At 42.6% G+C, this 19,655-nt stretch overlaps 1 protein-coding gene across 2 annotated transcripts in view; it reads right to left on the bottom strand.

Moving 5' to 3' along the window:
• SOS1 (SOS Ras/Rac guanine nucleotide exchange factor 1) overlaps positions 1–19,655 on the bottom strand; it is a 412,587-nt gene that overhangs the window by 40,231 nt on the left and 352,701 nt on the right. For both annotated transcript variants that reach the window (XM_040350763.1, XM_040350764.1), the window contains 2 exons: positions 14,994–15,166; positions 1,347–1,463 (listed from right to left, as the gene is read on the bottom strand). In XM_040350763.1, coding sequence (XP_040206697.1) covers positions 1,347–1,463; positions 14,994–15,166 — 290 coding nt within the window. The remainder of the gene's footprint in view (positions 1–1,346; positions 1,464–14,993; positions 15,167–19,655) is intronic.

Raw genomic sequence — 19,655 nt, 5'->3', positions numbered from 1 at the left:
GCACCCGACAGCTGATGGGAAACAGCATCAAAGGACACCAGGACAGGTAAGTCTCCATTTATTAAAAGCCAGCAGCTGCAATATGTGTAGCTGCTGGCTTTTATTTTTTAGCCAGGAACACCCCTTTAATTATGTAGTGCAAGGGCCTGCATACAAATTGAAAGTGTTAAAGTTTGACCTCATATTATATGGTTTTGGTAAATCTAAAGGAAAGTTGTACAAGAAAGTTGTATAGTGTACAATTACACCTCAGATATCTGGAGTCTGGTGTCTATTTGCATATTGACTTGTGCGGTTTAATAATGCCAGGATCAAAACATTTCAGTCAGAAAGAAGGCTGTGGATGACAAATGTCTGGCATAAGTTTTACAAGCTTGATAAATCAATTAAAATCAAATATTGCACTGTCAGGAAAATAATCGAGTGGCATAGATTTCAATCGAATTCAAATCCATCCAGGACTGGCCTTTCCAGGATAAATTAAGCCTAATGCCGCGTACACACGACGAGAAAAATGTCCGATTTTTTTTTAGAACCTGCTCTATTTTTTCTCGTTTTTCACGTCGTGAAAAATAGTCGTGTGTACGCTTTTACAAGGGAGGGGAAAATGCGCATGCTCAGAAGCAAGTTAGGAGACGGGGAAATTAGCAAAAGCAGCCCAAAAGGTGGCGCAATTCGAACGGAATTTCCCCTTTATAGTGTTGTCGTACGTGTTGTACGTCATGGCGCTTTGCTCAAGCATTTTTTTTCACAAACGTCTGTATGCAAGGAAGGCTTGAGAGGAATCACGACAAATCACGTCGCGTTTTTTTGCACGACTTTGCTGCTTCAGGGCCTGGGCAAATTCCGTCACTACGAATTATGCATCATATCAAAGTGTAATAAACGAGAATGCAAGGCCACCTGTCCAAAAGTTGAAGTTAAATTGGAAATGGATGTTTAAATGATCTTAGCAAATCTATCAAGAAAAGGCAACAGAAATAAATAAATAAAATGGAGGGCCATAGAGCCAAGCCATGATTTGAATCCCTGAACATGGTGGCCAGCTATGCAAAATTCCTACAAGAGGAAATTTCTGCTAAAGGGAGCAATACCAGTTCTGGAAACAAGGGTGTACTTACCTTTCACATTATCCCATTACATCTATTGATATTTTTGTTTTACAAATTATTGAAGAGGCAAATTTTCTGTAGGCACTGTTTGAATGAAGAACAAATGTTTGCCTGTTTAAATATATTCAAAAAGGTAAACCCTTTCCATGGGGTTTACTTACTTTTTCACATGACTGTAGACTAAAACACTTGTCATTAATGTTTGGCATTAGATATGAACTAAGAGCTGCTTACAAATCTTGGCAAAGTCTTTGCATTTCGTGGCTCAATTTCCAGCGACTTCTTGAACAAGTAGTCTTCAAATTCCTTCTCTGCAACATTCCCCATTGGATTCAGGTTCTCAAAAAATCTCTGAAAGTTATTTAAAGGTTGTATTAGTCTAGCACACGTTGTTTAACAAAAGTGAATCAAGTAAAAAAACAAATTCCCTCCTTTTCCCGGAGCCCAAATATTCCCTATTAGTGCGAGTTCACATCAGATGCAGCTCTGTGCGCTTTTTTTCTGCACTAAAAATGCATGCAGTGTTTTCAATGTATTCCAATGGTTTTAGTTCACACCAGTGCAATCAGTTTCTGGTGCAGAAAAAAAAGTTAAAGTTTTCTGCACAGAACTGTGCGTGTGGTGAACTGTAAGCAAAAACTGATCCAGAACATATACGGAGTGCATTTTTGTGGTGTAAACTGGCCCTAAAAATGCATGCACAGTGTTTTCCATTTATTCCAATGGCTCTAGTTCACACCAGTACAGTTAGTTCCAGTCAGTATCCGATGCAGAAACGGACTGGAACTGACTGCATTGGTGTGAACTAGAGCCATTGGAATACATGGAAAACACTGTGCATGCATTTTTAGTGCAGAAAGAAAGCGCATGGAAATACTTTTGGTATGAACTGGCTCGTAAGGCAAATGAACCTTCTAGCAATATGATCAAGAAATAAGAAATTAAGTACTGAAAACCCCTGGCACACTGACATTTATAAAGATCTGAGATGCACTCTTCCATAACATGGTCACAGTTCCCTTTAGAAAGAAAAAAAATGAAAACATTTACCTGGCAACTAGTATCATGGTACAACGCACAACTGACAGGTTGTTCTTACTGTGCTGATTGTTAGGTGTTCATCTGATATGCAAGCCAGTAAATCTAAACATTTAGCACATGTACTTCTGAGGGGACTGGCTTAGTAGGTACTCCAGCTTATCAAATTAAAAAGGCATTATAAACCTTCCTACCTGCACACTGTTTTTCATCTGCATAAGATGCGCATGGATCCTGCAGTTTTGTGGTGCCATTTTTTGCCCTTTATGCACAGCCTATAGTATAGTAAATTGTCACATTAATTGGTCAGAAATGTCTGTTTGTGCAGAAACATGCAGCATGGAACATGGCACTGCACAGGTTAATGCATGACCTCTGTCTGTAGTGTGAGAACTGCATTTTCCTGTGAATAAATTACATATGCCACAATCTCTGGGTCTTTCAGTCTAGTGCTCGCCAAGTGAGGGCTAGCAAAAAGTAATTAGATCTGCCAGACACAAGCACATTCAGTGCCCGTTCACACCAGCGTGCTCTGCGAGATCGCATGTGATACGCACCGCACTGCAGTGGAAATCACATGCAATGTCCGTGTGATGCGATTCCAGCCATACAGATAGTATGGCTGATATCGCATCACATTTCGACCAAACTCACACAGGACCCTTTTTTTGGTCTGCACCAGAATCACACCCATGCGATCGGATTCATGTCTGAACTGTCAGTTCGCAGTGCGATATGCAAACTGAAATGGGGGGTTTCATTAACAATGTATTGACACTCCCGGCAGTGTGAAATGCTGTGCAAGTCGGGTGCGATGCGCGAACCCGCAGTGGATTTGCAGGGTTCCCGCATTGCACAAGTTTGAACCGATCCTCACAGACACAGAGAGCACACTGCTGAAGCTGGAAGATTTTTTTTTTCCATTACATCAGCACTCCAACATTTGTGATGAGACAGAGTGGATGACAAAGCATGCACTGGATGCAGGACCTTTTTTTAAGGCAGGACAAAAAGGGCAACGGCACTGGGCCCCATCATTGCTTTGGGGGCCAAAGCAGCTGCCTCATACTTGCCAACTATCCCAGTTTAAATTCCCTCATCTCTTGAAGTTTTAGTCCTGAGCTGTGTCCCGATATCGCAGGGTAAAATTCTGTTGCTATTCTGTAAATGGAGGCAGCACTTTTATGTCCCCCCTGAGGTCATGCCTATCATCACTTCTGCTGAATGCTGCCCACTGGGGCGGTAAAGGAGCATGCTTGAAAGTCCTGCCTACAACTATAATCATTAAGCTTAACATCAGCCTGTCCTGCAAAGGTAAGCAACTTGGAGGTGGAATACTTCTTCAAAAAGAACATGGTGCCACAGCACCCTGAATTTTGGTGTATGTGAATATGCACCTCTCAACTGATGCATGAGGATGTTATTACCAATTAATGTCACTTCTGTGTATCTGCTAAAGGGCAGCATGTTTCTGTGGTGTAAGGAAAGCGATTTTGCATGTATTTCCGACACACACAAATGTGAATGCAGGCTAAGGCCCAGATTCTTAAAGACTTACGACAGCGTATCTCCAGATACGCCGTCGTAAGTCGGAATGGCCGCCGTCGTATCTATGCGCCTGATTCATAGAATCAGTTACGCATAGATTTGGCCAAGATACGAGCGGCGTAAGTCTCCTACGCCGTCGTATCTTGGGGTGCATATTTACGCTGGCCGCTAGGTGGCGCTTCCGTTGATTTCCGCGTTGAATATGCAAATGAGCTATATACGCCGATTCACAAACGTACATGCGCCCGTCGCATTTAGTTACGCCGTTTACGTAAGACATACGCCGGCGTAAAGATAAAGCAGGTCTCTAGTTGGCGCAGCCCATGCAAAGTATGGACGTCGGAACAAGCGTATCTTATTACGTCGTTTGCATAAGTCGTACGCGAATAGGGCTGTGAGTAAGTTACGTTCACGTCGTAGGCAGTGTTCGACGTATCTTAGGCATTCTATCCGACGCATGCGCACTGGGATACGTCCACGGACGGCGCATGTAACGTTCGTTCAAAGCGTCATTTACGTGGGGTCATGCTTTATTTACATAAAACACGCCCACCTCTTCACAATCTAAATTTGGCGCGCTTACGCCGGCACATTTACGCTACGCCGCCGTAACTTAGGACGCAAGTGCTTTGTGAATACAGCACTTGCCTCTCTAAGTTGCGGCGGCGTAGCGTAAATACGATACGCTACGCCTGCCAACACTTACGCCGCTCTGCGTGAATCTAGGCCTAAATGTCTCAGTTACATTGGTGGTCAGTGAACATATTCTCTTTACATTGGGGTTTTGTGTACAATCCTTTCATTCACACTAGTGCCCATTGTAGAGGTCCCCTTTACATTGGTGGTCAGTGTAAACCCCTCTTTACATTGGTGGTTACTGTGAATGCTCCTATTACATTAGTGGTCAGTGTAAATCCCCAATACATTGGTGGTCAGTGTAAATCCCCATTACATTGGTGGCCAGTGTAAAAACTCCTCTTTATATTGGTAATTGTTAAAAAAAAAAAATCCAAAGCTTGAATTTGTGGTCCGTTTCGAATCCTTCCTTACATTGGTGGTCCATGTAGAAGCCCCCTTAAAGTGGTGGCGAGTGTAAAATCATCCTTACATTGGTGGCCAGTGTATAAATCCCCCTTTATTGGCTGTTGATGTACAATTCCCCATTACATTGGTTGTCAGTGTAAAATCTTTATAACATTGGTGATCAGTGTACATTTCCTTTTACATTGCCGGTAATTGCAGAATTGACCTTACACTGGTGGTCAGTGTAAATCCCCCCTAACATTGGTGGTCAGTACAAATCTCGACAATGGTTGTCAGTGTAAATTCCCCCTTACATGGGGATCATTGTATATTCCCCCTTACACTGGTGGTTGGTGTAAATGCTCTTATTACATTGGTGTCAGTGTATAAATCCCTCTTTTCTATTGGTGGGTGGCGTAAAATTCCTCGTTACATGGTGGTCAGTGTAAATCCCCCCTCGCATTGGTGGTCATTGTAAATTCCCCACTACATTAGAAGAATCCCCCACTACAGGCATACCCCACTTTTAAGTACACAATGGGACCAGAGCATGTATGTAAAACGAAAATGTACTTAAAGTGAAACAATAACTTTTTTCACTTCTAGGGTGTAGTGGGGGGTCAGGGGCTGTAGTGGGGGTGTCAGAAGCTGTAGTTGAGGTCCCAGGGGCTGAAGTGGGGGTGTCAGGGGCACACTGGAACAGGGCGGGCTATGCTCTCTGAGCTTCAACTCCTTCTAATGGGGCTGCAAAATGTCTGTACAGTACTTGTAAGCCACTTTACATACACTTGTGGGTATGTCCTTACTCGCGGGTGTATGTAAAGTGAGTGTACTTAAAGCGGGGTGTGCCTGTATATACTTGCCAAAGATTTCCAGCTTTGCTCTACATGATTCAGAATTTGTCACAGTGTAATGCCTTCTAACTAATCATATCCCCCCCACCACTGTCACTGATCCCATCAACACCCCCAGCATTGCCACTGGTCACCCCCCTCCCCCCAGCATTGCCACTGATCCCAGGAGTCTTAGGCTATGTACAAACGATCAGTCCATCCGATGAAAACGGACTGAAGGCTGAAGTCTGATGGTCTGATGTGCCTACACACCATCAGTTCAAAATCCGATCGAGTCCAACGCGTAAAACACAACGACGTGCTGAAAAAAAGCATGCGTCGACTTGATTCCGAGCATGCGCGGGTTTTGAACCGATCGGTCAGGCGTCCATAAGTCCGATTTTAAAGCAAGTTCTAAAACTTTGGACTGAAGGACAAAAGTCTGATGGGCCATACACATGGTAGGTTTGGACTGATGAAACTGAACTTCAGTCCATTTTCATCAGTTTGGACTGATCGTGTGTACAAGGCCTCAGGATTCCTAGAAGTTTACTTTCTATTGATGGGTCCCCTCTCCACCCCAGTCCATTTTGTGCAGGCAGTGAGGAGATGATGTGCTGTAACCTTTAGCAATTTATTTTAGCACATCACTATATTAATTCTTGTCTTCAAACCAGCATGGATAAATGAACTTAAATTCGTTGTTTGGTTGTTTCCTTAAACACAGAATTGTGCATAATTCCATAAATCTAATACTGTTTTAATATTTCAGTATAAAACATCTGCCATTACCTTAGAACAAAGCTGTTGCAGCAGTGCCCGCACACAGCTGACATCTTTCCCAGAGTTACTTCTGGGTTCGCAAGCTCCGGCGCTGTGATTGGCCAGAGCCGCGGTAACGTCGCTCCCGCACATGCACCTGTGCCCGTTCCTTCAGAGCGCATGCGCCAGTGATGTCACTGGCTGCATGTAATGTAAATATCTCCTAAATGGTACACGTTTAGGAGATATTTTCACTCCCTATAGGCAAGGCTGGCCATACATTATACACATGTCTTGCACAATTTTCCCTTAGATTTACTAAAACCATATAATATTAGGTCAAAGCTAAACACTTTCAATTTGCATGCATTCAGTCAGGCATTTGTACTACATAGTTGAAGGTAAATCTAAAGGAAATTGAACAAGAAAATTGTACAATGTATGGATAGCTTACACCTTATTTTAGGCTTACCTATAGGTAAATGTAAGCAGAGGAAGTTTACTTCCTCTTTAATACTTTGTTGAAGCCGCCCTCTGGATCAACTGTGGGTGAAGGATAAGGATGAGCTCCGGTGTGTTTGCAAACCCCACGTGCAGAGCCCGGCAAGAAAGTCGGCACTGCGCTAATCACAGGCAGTGAGACATTTCCCTGATGCGTGGCTGCAGAAATTGGGAAATGTCTCACTGCCTATGATTAGCGCAACGCAGTGCCGACTTCCTAGTGGACTCTGCACATGGGGTTTGCGAACACGCCGGAGCTCATCCTTAGTAAAGGATTGTGTATATGGGATTTTTTTTTTGGTTGAACTGGATGGATGTCTTTTCAACCTGGCTGTGTGTAACTGTGAAGCACCTTTGGCACCAATTACAGTCTCAAGTATTTTTGAGTATGATGCTACAAGCTTGGCACACTTATTCTCAATTCTTTAGTAGACGCGTATCAGATTTTCTTCTAGGATTGCCCTGTATTTGGCTCCATCCATCTTCCTATCAACTCTGACCAGCTTCCCTGTCCCTGCTGAAGAAAAACATCCCCACAGCATGATGCTGCCATTACCATGTTTCACGGTGGGGATGGTGTGTTCAGGGTAATGTGCAGTGTTAGTTTTCTGCCACACATAGTGTTTTGCTTTTAGGCCAAAAAGTTAAATTTGGGTCTTATCTGACCAGAGCACATTCTTCCACATGTTTGCTCTGTCCCTCACATGGCTTTTCACAAACTGCAAACAAGACTTCTTATGGCTTTCTTTCAACAATGGCTTTCTTCTTGCCACTCTTCCACAAAGTCCAGATGTGTTGAGTGCACGACTAATAGTTATCCTGTAGGCTGATTCTCCCACCTGAGCTGTGGATCTCTGCAGATCCTCCAGAGTTACCGCTTCTCTGATTAATGCTCTCCTTTCCGGTCCTGTCAGTTTCATGTCTTGGTAGGTTTGCAGTAGTGCCATACTCTTTCCATTTTCAGATGATGGATTAAACAGTACTCCGTGAGATGTTCAAAGCTTGTTTTTTTTTTTTTTTTATAACCTAACCCTGCTTTAAACTTCTTCACGACTTTATCCCTGACCTGTCTGGTATTTTCCTTGGCCTTCATTATGCTGTTTGTTTACCAAGGTCCTCTAACAAATCTAGCGGGCGTCACAGAACAGCTGTATTCATACAGAGATTAAATTACACACAGGTGATCTCTATTCACAAATTTGGTGACTTCTGAAGGCAAGTGGTTCCACATTTTAGTTAGGGGTATCTGAGTAAAGGGGGCTGACCACAAATGCCCGCCACACTTTTCAGATATTTGTTTAAACATTTTGCAAATAAATGAAAATGTGTAATGTATATTTGTATATGAGAAAGGAAAGAAAAAATCAATAAAGAGATTAAAAAAATAAAAATAAAATTTTGCAAACCATTTATCATTTTCCTTCTACTTCACAATTATGTGCCACTTTGTGTTGGTCTATCACATAAAATCCCAATAAAATACATTTACGTTTTTGGTTGTAACATGACAAAATGTCAAGGGGTATGAATACTTTTTCAAGGCACTGCAGGTCTGAAAGACAAATTTCAAAGTATTATGGCCAAAAACAAGACATCACATGGGGAACAATGGAGAACAAAGGTTTCCAGAATGAAGAAATGGTTTAGCCAAAGACTGTTGGAAAAAAAAGTCATGGCCAAAACTTGTAAGTAAGTGTGCTTACCACTGATCTGGCCCATATGGATATAGGACCGAAATCCTAATACAAATGAAGATAAAACCAAGGGACCAGCATTATCGAATGTAAGTCTTTCAGGTGCAATGGTAAACCTTGAACGAATGTGAATTTGCAGGCCTTGCTTGCTCAGCACCTGACCTTTAACCGACATGTAGCTATAGTAAATTAATTGACTGAAAAGCAGGTTGCAGGACTATATTCTGGGTTAATGATCCAGCCTTTCTGATGGACACTAAGGTGTATCTGCGAGCAGACAAACCAGGTCTGAGTACCAAGCCCTCCTGGGCTAGTCTGAAGTGTTCCATTACAGAAGCCAGGAAAGAAGTTTCAAGGAAACAAATTTCAGAATGTATTCATCCCATGGTGCTACTAAAGCATCTACACAAACTTGGATCTTGCAACAAACCTATCCAGTTGCGATACTATCAGATCAACGCCCAAATTTCACACCCCTAACAGATTTGATAACACTCTTATTGGTGCCGAGACCTTTCTCCTAGATGGAGAAACTGAAAACTAGGAAATCTGCTTTCCAGTTTCCCACACTGGGAATGTAAACTGTAGGACTGTCGAGTCTCACTGTTCCACCAATAAGAGAATGTGTTCGATCTCTTTGAACCACTTTGGAGGTTTACATATGCTCACTGTAATGTCGAACTTGATTTTCAACAGATGGCTTTCCTGAAGTGTTGTCCAGTTAATCAGGGACAGTAGTATCGCCCGGAGCATCAACAAACTAAATAAGAGACTGAACTCCCACCCAACCAGAAAGGCTTGTGTTCTTCCTAAGAATTTTCCACCTGAGAGTGAGGCATTGCCTGAGGTCAACACTGAACCACAAGAGGGAAGCCAATGTCTGATCAGAGATGACTTTCCCAGTCCAATGAAAAGTTCTACCTTTGCCAAGTCTTTGTATGGAATTTAGTGAAGGGGACCAAGTCAAAAGGAAGTGACCATCGGGTCCAGTCACCTTTCTCACCTGCATTATCATCTCGATAAGGAGGAGGACATACACTGAGCACAGCAGAGACCAGGATCAAATAAAGATCATCCAACTGAAGGGACAGGGACAAAGGACTTTTGGACATCCAGCTAAACTTCTCCAAAGTCTTTGGAGTGATACCCATGTTATTTTTCTGGCTTCTGGGCTAACATAACTCTGTACAAGATGTCATCCAGGAAGTCCACTAGGGGCAAAATGGAAAGCCAAAAACTGGTAATGACACTAAGAAAAGAAAGTGTTGGTGACCAAAAAATAAGGAGAAATAAAAAGGTGTATGTGGAGAGGGGGGGAGGGGAGTAATAGCAGATTACAAAGACACCATATGGAGCCTCAGAAATCTCACAAGAGCATTGAGTGTTTTAGGTCCAGGACTTAACAAATTCCACCACTCCAGGTTTGAGAAGAAGCAGGAAATTGAATAATGCCCCCTAAGGCACCAAAATAAAGAATCTTTGGGAGCTGTGGTTTTCAGGGCATGCATCACCTTAGAGTAGAATAAAGAACTAGTTTTCAGAAAATGGTGCCACTCTCTAGTGTAAAGGGTCCTTGGTTAAAAGCAGTCATACAAAGTTTGTGCCAATATGAAGAGACGGCTAGAATCCAGTGCTGGATCACCCAGTTACAAACTACAGTGCCTTGCGGAAGTATTCACCCCCTTAGCGTTTTTCGTGATTTGTTGCCTTACAACCTGGAAATAACATGGATTGTTTGAGGATTTGCATCATTTAATTTACAGAACATGCCCACAACTTTGAAGATTTTTTTTCAATTGTGAAGCAATTTGATGGTGCTCCTAGGGATCATCAAAGATTTTTTTTAATAACCTAACCCTGACTTGTATTTCTCAACAACATTGTCCCCTACTTGTTTGGAGAGTTCCTTGGTCTTCATGGCAGTGTTTGGTTAGTGGTACCTCTTGCTTAGGTGTTGCAGCCTCTGGGGCCTTTCAAAAAGGTGAGTATATATAATGACAGATCATGTGATACTTGCACACAGGTGGACATCATTTCACTAATTATGTGACTATTGAAGGTAATTGGTTGTACCAGAGCTTTTTATGGGCTTCATAACAAAGGGGGTGAATACATACACACGTCAATTATCATTTTTTTTATTTCTGAAAAATTGTTTTATATATATATTTTTCAAATTTTACTTCACCAACTTAGACCAGTGTGTTCTGATCCATCACATATAATTCTGATAAAAAAAACATTGAACTAAAGGCTGTAAGGTAACAAAATAGGTAAAAAGCCAAGGGGGTGAATACTTTTGCAAGGCACTGTATATTGGCAGCGCAGCTGGTAAAAAACAAAAGTTGGGTTGCCAGTGCCTGCATACGAACATTCCTTAGACTTCAATTGGGCACTGTCCCTGCTATACAGGAATGTTGCATCCAAACCCCTCCAGAATGGAAGTAGTTGCTGTGAATACGAACTGTTTGCAATTGCCACACCTGATTGTTCCAGAAAAAAAAAAATCTTAAGTGGACTTTGACATGAGTGATGTTGAAGGGGTCTTGCAAGCTTCACATCACGCTTCAGTCAAAGCTTGGTCAGCAGTCGCCACACGCAGAAAAAATTATGGGCTTATAAAGGTCAGCCAGCTTCTGGATGGCAACTTACCTTTATTCTAGTGTAAGATGTGCTACCTCTTGCTTTAGAGTGGGGGTCAGCAACCTGTAGATCGTGATCTACCAGTAGATCGCAGCCAGGTAATAGATAGATCACAATCTGGGCTTGCTGACCTGCCATCCCAGAGCATCAAACCGAGTGCAATGCAGAGGGACTACCTGTAAAGTTGGAGCTGTAGTAGGGAGCAAGAGCAGCATAAGATGTGTTTTTACCACCCCCGCCCCAAACACACCCCCTTTAACTGCAGTGGTCAGGGGTGTACACACGTCGCAGACGCAGCAGGAGTTATACGCCTTGTCATGGTTGGTGTATTTAGCACCTGCCAAGCATGACCCATTTAAATGAATTGAGCCACTCTACAAGTTCCCTGCAACCTTGTGCAGTACAGCAAACAAGCGGCAAAATCAGGCAGCGTTGTGTTGCTTTACCATCACCTGGTTTAACCCATTGTATCCCACAGAAGCATGCAGTTGTGGGGCGCTTGCAGAGTGGCCCTATTTACTTGAATGGGTCATGATTGGCAGGCGGTAGCACAAAGCAAAAGCAACAAGGGGTTTAATTCTTGCTGCGGAATGTGTACACTTTTGGCTGCTGCCTCAGCAGCTAAAGGGGGGTAGGGTTTTGTGGTGGTAAACTCAACCACAGACCCCAAGGGTACCTGTTGCCGAATGCAACCAAGGGCTCAATAACAAGTGCAGCATGCACTGCTGCTCCTCTGAAAAGCGATCTGGGTGTGTTTGACAGGTAGTGAGGATGGGATATGTTGCCTCCTCACCACCTGATCTAAGCCCATTATTGCCGTGCACTGCATGCGATTGTGGCAAGGTAGTACGGCAATGTGAGGTTTAAATCAGGTGTGAGTAGGCACACTGGGCAACACTGTACCTTGTGATCTTTGGCTTTTCTTATGTTGTTTAGGTAGACCTCCACTTCTTTAAGGTAGCCTACCCCTGAAAAAAGCAGTGTTAAATGGGAGAGAGCAAAACTTTACTGAAATGTTAATGGACCCTTTAGATGCTAGGTTGTCATCTCAGAGTAGAGAAACTTAGGGGTAAGCGAAACTGTCAAGTGAGGTCCTGGTGATGCATTCCAACAGTTTGCTTTTCTTTGGTAACTAAAGCACAGGACTGGCAGAACTGAAAAAAGATTGTAACGTATTGGGCATGAGGGAGATGCAGGGGAAGATGTGTTTCCAGACATTCTAAAAGTGAAGTGGTGATCTTCACATGCTCCGCTCACTTTGTTTTGGGGTGCAACCAGAAATGTGCCCACGAGAAGCAGGCTAAGCATGAAAGGTTCTTTTAAGCAATGCTGGAGGTGAAGTTTCCTAAGCAAGGTAGAAATGTTTTTTGCTGAAATGACTGTTTACAGGGTATAGAGACATAAAAGTTAACTGATTCCTTTTAAAAATGATTAAAAATAGATTAAATTCAATCATATAATGTGCCTGTAGTTTCACTTTCGTTTTTAAACTGGTTTCATGTTTATGTGAAGTAAAGAGACCCACGGAACAAAAACAAACAAATCCAGGGCAGTGTTTTGTTTTTAAAATTAATCTGATTGGTTCTGTTAAGTTTTAGACACACAGTAATGACAGCTTAGACCACCGTGAAAAGCTCCCAGTATGATGGTTATAAGGAGCCAGACAACCAGGAAGTGTGGAGATCAGAGCAGTTTTACAGCTACTTCAAAGCAAAAACGAGCAATGAGGACATGAAACCAGTACTGCAGTAAGGTAAAGGAAGCTATTTAGCTAAAATAATTTTTTCCTTTAGTGACCCTTTAAGGGGAAACCTTAGCCACTTCAGGGACACAGCAGCACCTCCTTTTTCCTTTTCCCCTCAGAGGAAGCCAGAAGGAGCCCACAAGGCGAGTAAATACAGAAATTTTGTCCTACCTTCTTTAGATAACTAAGTTAAACTGCACAATGCTGGACAGAATATTTCAAAGGGAGGAACTTTACCTTCTATATGTCCACCTCTGAGAAGCAAGGGCATAGACCAAGGTATCCATTGTGTCCCCCAGGGAACACTGAGAAACACAAATATGAACAAGCATAGGTAGCCAGCTGCACAAAAAAGGATAAAAATTACAGCCTCTTAGCAGGTTAAGAGGCCATCCTATATACACGCATGCCTTTACACGCACATGAACTTTAATGGCTTCCCAGTCTTGGTCCGCAGGGTTCAATATTGAGTTGGCCCACCCTTTGCAGCTATAACAGCTTCAACTCTTCTGTCCACAAGGTTTAGGAGTGCGTCTATGGGACTGTTTGACTATTCTTCAAGAAGCGCATTTGTGAGGTCAGGCACTGATGTGAATAAGAAGGCCTGGCTCGCAGTCTCCGCTTTAATTCATCCCAATTCATCCCAAAGATGTTCTATCAGGTTAATGTCAGGACTCTGTGCAGGACAGTCACGTCCCTCCACCCCAAACTCGCTCATCCAAGTATTTAGGGACCTTGTTTGTGCACTGGTGCGCAGTCATGTTGGAACAGGAAGGGACCCTCCCCAAACTGTTCCCACAAAGTTGGAAGCATTTAATTGTCTTGGTATGCTGATGCCTTAAGTGTTACCTTCACTGAAACCAACCCCTGAAAAACAACCCCAAACCATAATTCCCCCTCCACCAAATGATTTGGACCAGTGCACAACCAGACAGAACACTTTTGGAAAGAATTAGAGCGGAAACTGTGAGCCAGGCCTTCTTGTCCAACATCAGTGCCTGACCTCAAAAATGTGCTTCTCAGAAACATTTGAAGCTGTTATAGCTGCTAAGGGTGGGCCAACTCAATACTGAACCCTACGGAGTAAGACTGGGATGCTATTAAAGTTCATGTGCGTGTAAAGGCATGTGCCCCAAAACGTTTGGTAATATAGTGTATTTTCATCAAGAGGCTAAAGTAAATACCCTTTCTATATATATATAACTTCTTTATATGTTTTAAAGGTGTAAAACGTTAATGTGGATACAGAAAAGAATAAGGTATGGGAGTATCACGCAGGGCAATACATGAGTTATATCGGCTGGTAAGGTTTTAGACAAAGCGGTACAAATAGAAAAAGTATTGTTTAGCAATACACATGATAGAAAATCAATCAAGATGCATAGTATAGCTATGTAAGCCAAGTATTCCACAAGCTCCATTAATAAACAAAGGCCAACAGGGAATCACTTTTCACAGCCAACATATATTCATACATATGTGTTTTGATCATGTCAACCAGCTTATGATAGATTAGGCACTAAATGACTCTTCGATTGCCTTGCAAAAGTTAGCTGTGCTGCTAAAACTATATTAGTCACTACAGAACAAGGGTGCACTGAGAAGTTGTCAACCTCAAAGAGAATTCCTGTAGTCTCTGAAATATTTTGAAACATTTTCCACCAGAGGCTGGTAAGATTTTTGCAAGACCATAGAATATGCAACAAGCTTCCCATAGAGCCACAACCTGTTCATCAGTGTGGGGTATGAGAGGGTGAGAATTTGGCTAATCTAAATGATATCAGGTACCACCACAGGGCATTTTTTTGGCTCAATTCCCAGTGGTTCCCAACTGGAAGCTTTGTATACTGGTTAAAAAGCCCTTATCAACTGAGTAGTGGTGCAGGAAGCTCCAAGATCAGTTTTCCATTTAAGAAAGAGTGTGGTTTTTAGAAATAATAATTTGTCTTGAAGAATATTATAAAGTAAAAAAATCCCTGTTTACACAGGAGTAGTATAGTATTGCCATCACCTACTCTCTTTATAGTAGTTTATCTACACTTTTAAAGTTCTGTGTTTCATTATCCCAACCTACCACAACGAAAAATCTACTTACACGGATGTCAGCCTCTACTTGTAAACAGTAAGGCTGGTTCTGGTACTGCTGGATCTCACCAGTGATCTCAGCCACTTTCCTCCTTTTGCTGAAGTTCACCAGTTCCTTCCCATGCCTTTTCAGAAAATCTGGATTGCCTTCTTCTGTTTTTAAAATGTTGGTCAAATAAATTCCTACAAAAGTAGAAAGAGAAAGTGGTTAGTCATACACTTTTTTCCACAAAGATTTGTGAGGAGCACTTTAAAGAGGAACTATTGCCTCTAAGCCCCCTTCACACTGTGTTGCACATGTATGTTTTCTTATGTTTTTGGCGGATTGTAAAGCTTTGTGCATAGGGCAGCATTTTTTGCCATGTTTGAGGAGCCATTAACTATGAATAGCACTACAAGCATGCCATGCATTTTTTGAGTGTTTTGTTAATGTGCTACTATAGGTGTCCGTTTAATAAACTGTGACGTTTTTTCTCAGTTCAGTTCACAGCAGTTCACGGCAGTTCTCATGAGGAGAATTATCTCCTCTGCAGCCGGTTTAATAAACTGAGAACTTCAGTTCTCAGATGGTGAACAGAGGTGAAGTTTTTTCTCTGAAAACAGCCTAGATCCGTGTGAAAGTGGGTGGACTGCCTGTAATCTCGTGAGATATTGTGAGATTACGGTGCAGCCGAATTCAAAAAGTGAAACTAAAGTTTAAAAGAACATGTAATTAATGTTTTCAGACATGTGATAACATATTATATATATATATAAAATTACACATATATATATATATATACATATACACATATATACATACATATATACCGTATTTATCAGCCTATTGTGCGCACCCACGTATAGTGCGCACCCCTACTCTGGACGTGAAATTCCTGAATTTTATTTATTTTTTATTACTTACAGTTTTGGTGTCTTGCCTGGCGGCCTTGTAAGGTCCGGCGTCCATCTGCGGCCTTCGTGGTGTCCTCCCCGCTGCTCCCGCGCTGTCTCTGAGCCGATCCCTGCTTCCCGCGCTGTGTTTGAACGCCGCCGCCGACATATACCGAGCGCAGTACACTCGAGCACGCTCGGCTCCTCTCGCATAACCTAGAAGGGAGCCGAGCCTGGTCGACTGTACCCGAGTGTACTGCGCTCGGCATATGTCCGCGGCGGCGTTCAAACACAGCGCGGGAAGCAGGGATCGGCGGCAAAGTTCAAACACAGTGCGGGAAGCAAGTATCGGCGTATATCGCGCACCCACAATTTTGCCCTGATTTTAAGGGCAAAAAAGTGCGCGGTATACGCCGATAAATACGGTATATATGTGTGTGTGTATATATATATATACACACACACACACACATGTTATATAGATACTGTATATATATATATACACACACACACATGTGTTATATAGATACTGTATGTGTGTATATATATATATATATATATATATATATATATATATATATATATATATATATATATATATATATATACATACACACACACACACGTGTATATTGTTGTTAATATTCATTTTTAACCCACTGGTGTTGAAATTAGGAAGAAATAAGCCGTCTTCCTCTTATCACACCAGCTTCTCTCCCAGATTCTCCACCTCTGAGCTGGTGAATCTGGAAGGGAGATATTTCAGGTGAAGAGCTGTGAAATCTTCATATCACGGTTTATTAAACTGGCCGTTTGTGACAAAACATCCATGTGCTGTGATGTGAAGTGAAGAATGTGTTCTCTGCTCCTTATCACAGTTTATTAAACCGGCAATGCTCTGTGATAAGCAGTGATCAGCCTTGATCATCATGATCTCCGCTTATCACGGTTTATTAAACGTACACCATAGTGTGAATGCAGCTTCACATATATTTTTATTCAGTTTTTTGGAAAATATAATACTTCAAAGGCACTTCTCGAGTTGATTTGCATTACATGAAGCAATAAAGATGTTCTTTCTTTCTGAGTATATCAGTTATTTTACTCGCTCTGTATGGATTGAACAAAAAAGTTGGGACCAAAAATGGAACTGTATCTGCAAAATCCTCTCTCCACTGGCAGTGAATAAAACTTTGTGTTTTGTGGTTACTTCAGTCAGCGTTCATAATGACAGCACAAATCATTCTCTACAGAGACATGCTAAACATGATAAATCAAAAATGAGAACCCCATCTGCACAACAATTTGTAGTCATGAAGCCAAGTGTATTTTTAAGGTTTCCTTAATGAATATAAATTAGTTTATTAAATATGTGGGTTCAGCTTTCACCACTAGGATTATGCACAGACGGCGGTGAAGACCGGGACACCCCCCCCCTCCCAGAAGAAGACATCGAAGAAGCCCGGGACGGGGGGCGCTCGTAAAAGAGCTAAAGAAGAAAGTGCCCCCCCGGCGGAAGAGAACCAGACAGCGGTGAAGACCGGGGCCCACCCGCAGAAGAGGTTGAAGAAGCCCGACCCTCCCCCATAAAAGAGCTAAAGAAGAGAGGGGGGGGGCCCGGCAGAATGCCCCCCCCGGAGCCGACTAATCAATTACTTTAAAAACCCTGTGTAGTGTGTTTTTTTTTAAAAAAATTCCGCCAGGTGAATGGGTAGGGGTACGATGTACCCCATACTCATTCACCTAGGGTGGGGAGCCGGGATCTGGCGGCCCCCTTATTAAAAGGGGCTCCCGGATTCCGATAAGCTCCCCGCCCACAGACCCCGACAACCAAGGCTTTCGGGAAGGGGCCCTGTCCTCATCAACATGGGGACAGGGTGCTTTGGGGTGGGGGGCTGCAGGGCGCCCCCTGCCCCAAAGCACCTACCTTCCCCATGTTGAGGGCATGCGGCCTGGCACGGTTAAGGAGGGGGGGTGCTCGCTCGTCCCCACCCCCTTTCCTGACCGGCCAGGCTGCTGCTCGGATACGGGTCTGGTATGGATTTTGGGGGAACCCCCAAACATTTTTTTGGCATATGGGGGTTCCCCTTAAAATCCATAGTAGACCCAATGACCTGGTATGCTCTCGGAGGAGAAACCCATGGCGTTTTTTTTATTTGAAATTTGGCGTGGAGTTCCCCCTCAAGATTCATACCAGACACAGTGCTTGGTATTGGCAGGAATCAAAGTCAGATCCCTGTTCAATATCGTGCCGCAGCTAAACGCAACCGCAGCTAAAAGCACTGTACAAATGCAGCTAATCGCTGTGCCTGGAGTCTTGAATTCCAGCAAAACATAAACATGCTTTTATCTGCGGCAAAACAGCCGTCCGTGTGAAAGGGGCCTAAGTCTGGCTTTCCAGGTCACAGCATTTCTAAACACTATGCAAAGGTCCACGATAGTGCGAGAAATATCAGTGGATTTGTTGTCTTAAAACTTCTGTCCCACTTGGTCTTAAAGAGGAGTTCCACCTAAAAATGGAACTTCCCCTTAACCCACTCCTCGCCCCCTTACATGCCACATTTGGCATGTAATTTTTTTGGGGGGGGAGTGGGGGCTTCAGGAGAAGGGGACTTCCTGTCCCACTTCCTCCTTCCGCCGAGGGGCTGGAAAGGCGATTAGCTTAATCGCCTTTTCACAGCCCCTCCCTGTAGGCGAGCGCCTGTCCAATCGGACGGCGCCGCGCCGCTCGCGCATGCGCAGTGGGTGCCCGGCCGTGAAGCCGAAAGCTGTCACTGCCGGGTGCCCACACTAAGAATGAAGACGCCGGCCGGCGAGGGGAGGCGAGGAGCGGAGCCCCGGCCGGCGAGTCGCTGGAGCAGGTAAGTGTCAGTTTATTAAAAGCCAGCAGCTACACTTTTTGTAGCTGCTGACTTTTAATAAACTTTTAATAAAAAAAAGTGGAAAACCCCTTTAACGTTGAGTGGGACATTGTTTTATCAAAAATAGTTGGGGGGGGGGGGGTTACACAATTGACCGTCAAAGTTGTCCTCATACTAGTTATTAAAAAGAAATGGATTCCCCTAAGTGGACTTTAAAAAGCATAGATCTAGAAAAATATGTATAACGCACAGTACTGTATTGAAAAATAATTATTTAAACAACAAGGTTAACAACATGAATTGGAATGTATACAAATCTGTATGAAGACACCAATATTCAAGCATAGAAGCAGATGTCGTCTTTCACCCAATGCGTTTAAAAGTAAACAACTTTTTCTTCAGGGGTGTGTTTTTAGCAGACAGACATAGGCGTATAGCTACAACATTGTACAAAATTTATATTGAGGCAAGTATTGTACACACACACATATATATATATATATATATATATATATATATTAGACATGTGCAGGATGAAAAAATGTGTTTCGTTTCGTTATTTAATTAAATTCGTTTAGTTAAGTTCATTGCATTCGTTTTAGGGATTCATTTCGTATTCGAAAAAAATTCTACCGCATTATAAAAAACTCTCCAGCATTCAAAATAATTCTAACGCATTCGAAAACAAATCTACCGCATTAAAAAAAATTATCAAATTCGAAATAATGCTACCACATTTAAACACAACTATATATAACCATTTCCTGAAATTCGAATAGAATGATTTTGAATTAGAATAGAACAGATTAGAATAGAATAGAAAACAGAAAAGAATAGAATAGAAAAACAATAGCACAGTGTAACAGAATGACCCGTGACACCCAAAGACTTTGTGAGGATGGAGGATACTCCTGTGTCAGCGTCACTGATAACTCTTG

The sequence above is a fragment of the Rana temporaria genome, chromosome 4 (genome assembly GCF_905171775.1).
Source record: "Rana temporaria chromosome 4, aRanTem1.1, whole genome shotgun sequence".
Taxonomy (NCBI): Eukaryota; Metazoa; Chordata; class Amphibia; order Anura; family Ranidae; genus Rana; species Rana temporaria.
This window is presented reverse-complemented; position numbering and strand designations above follow the sequence as displayed.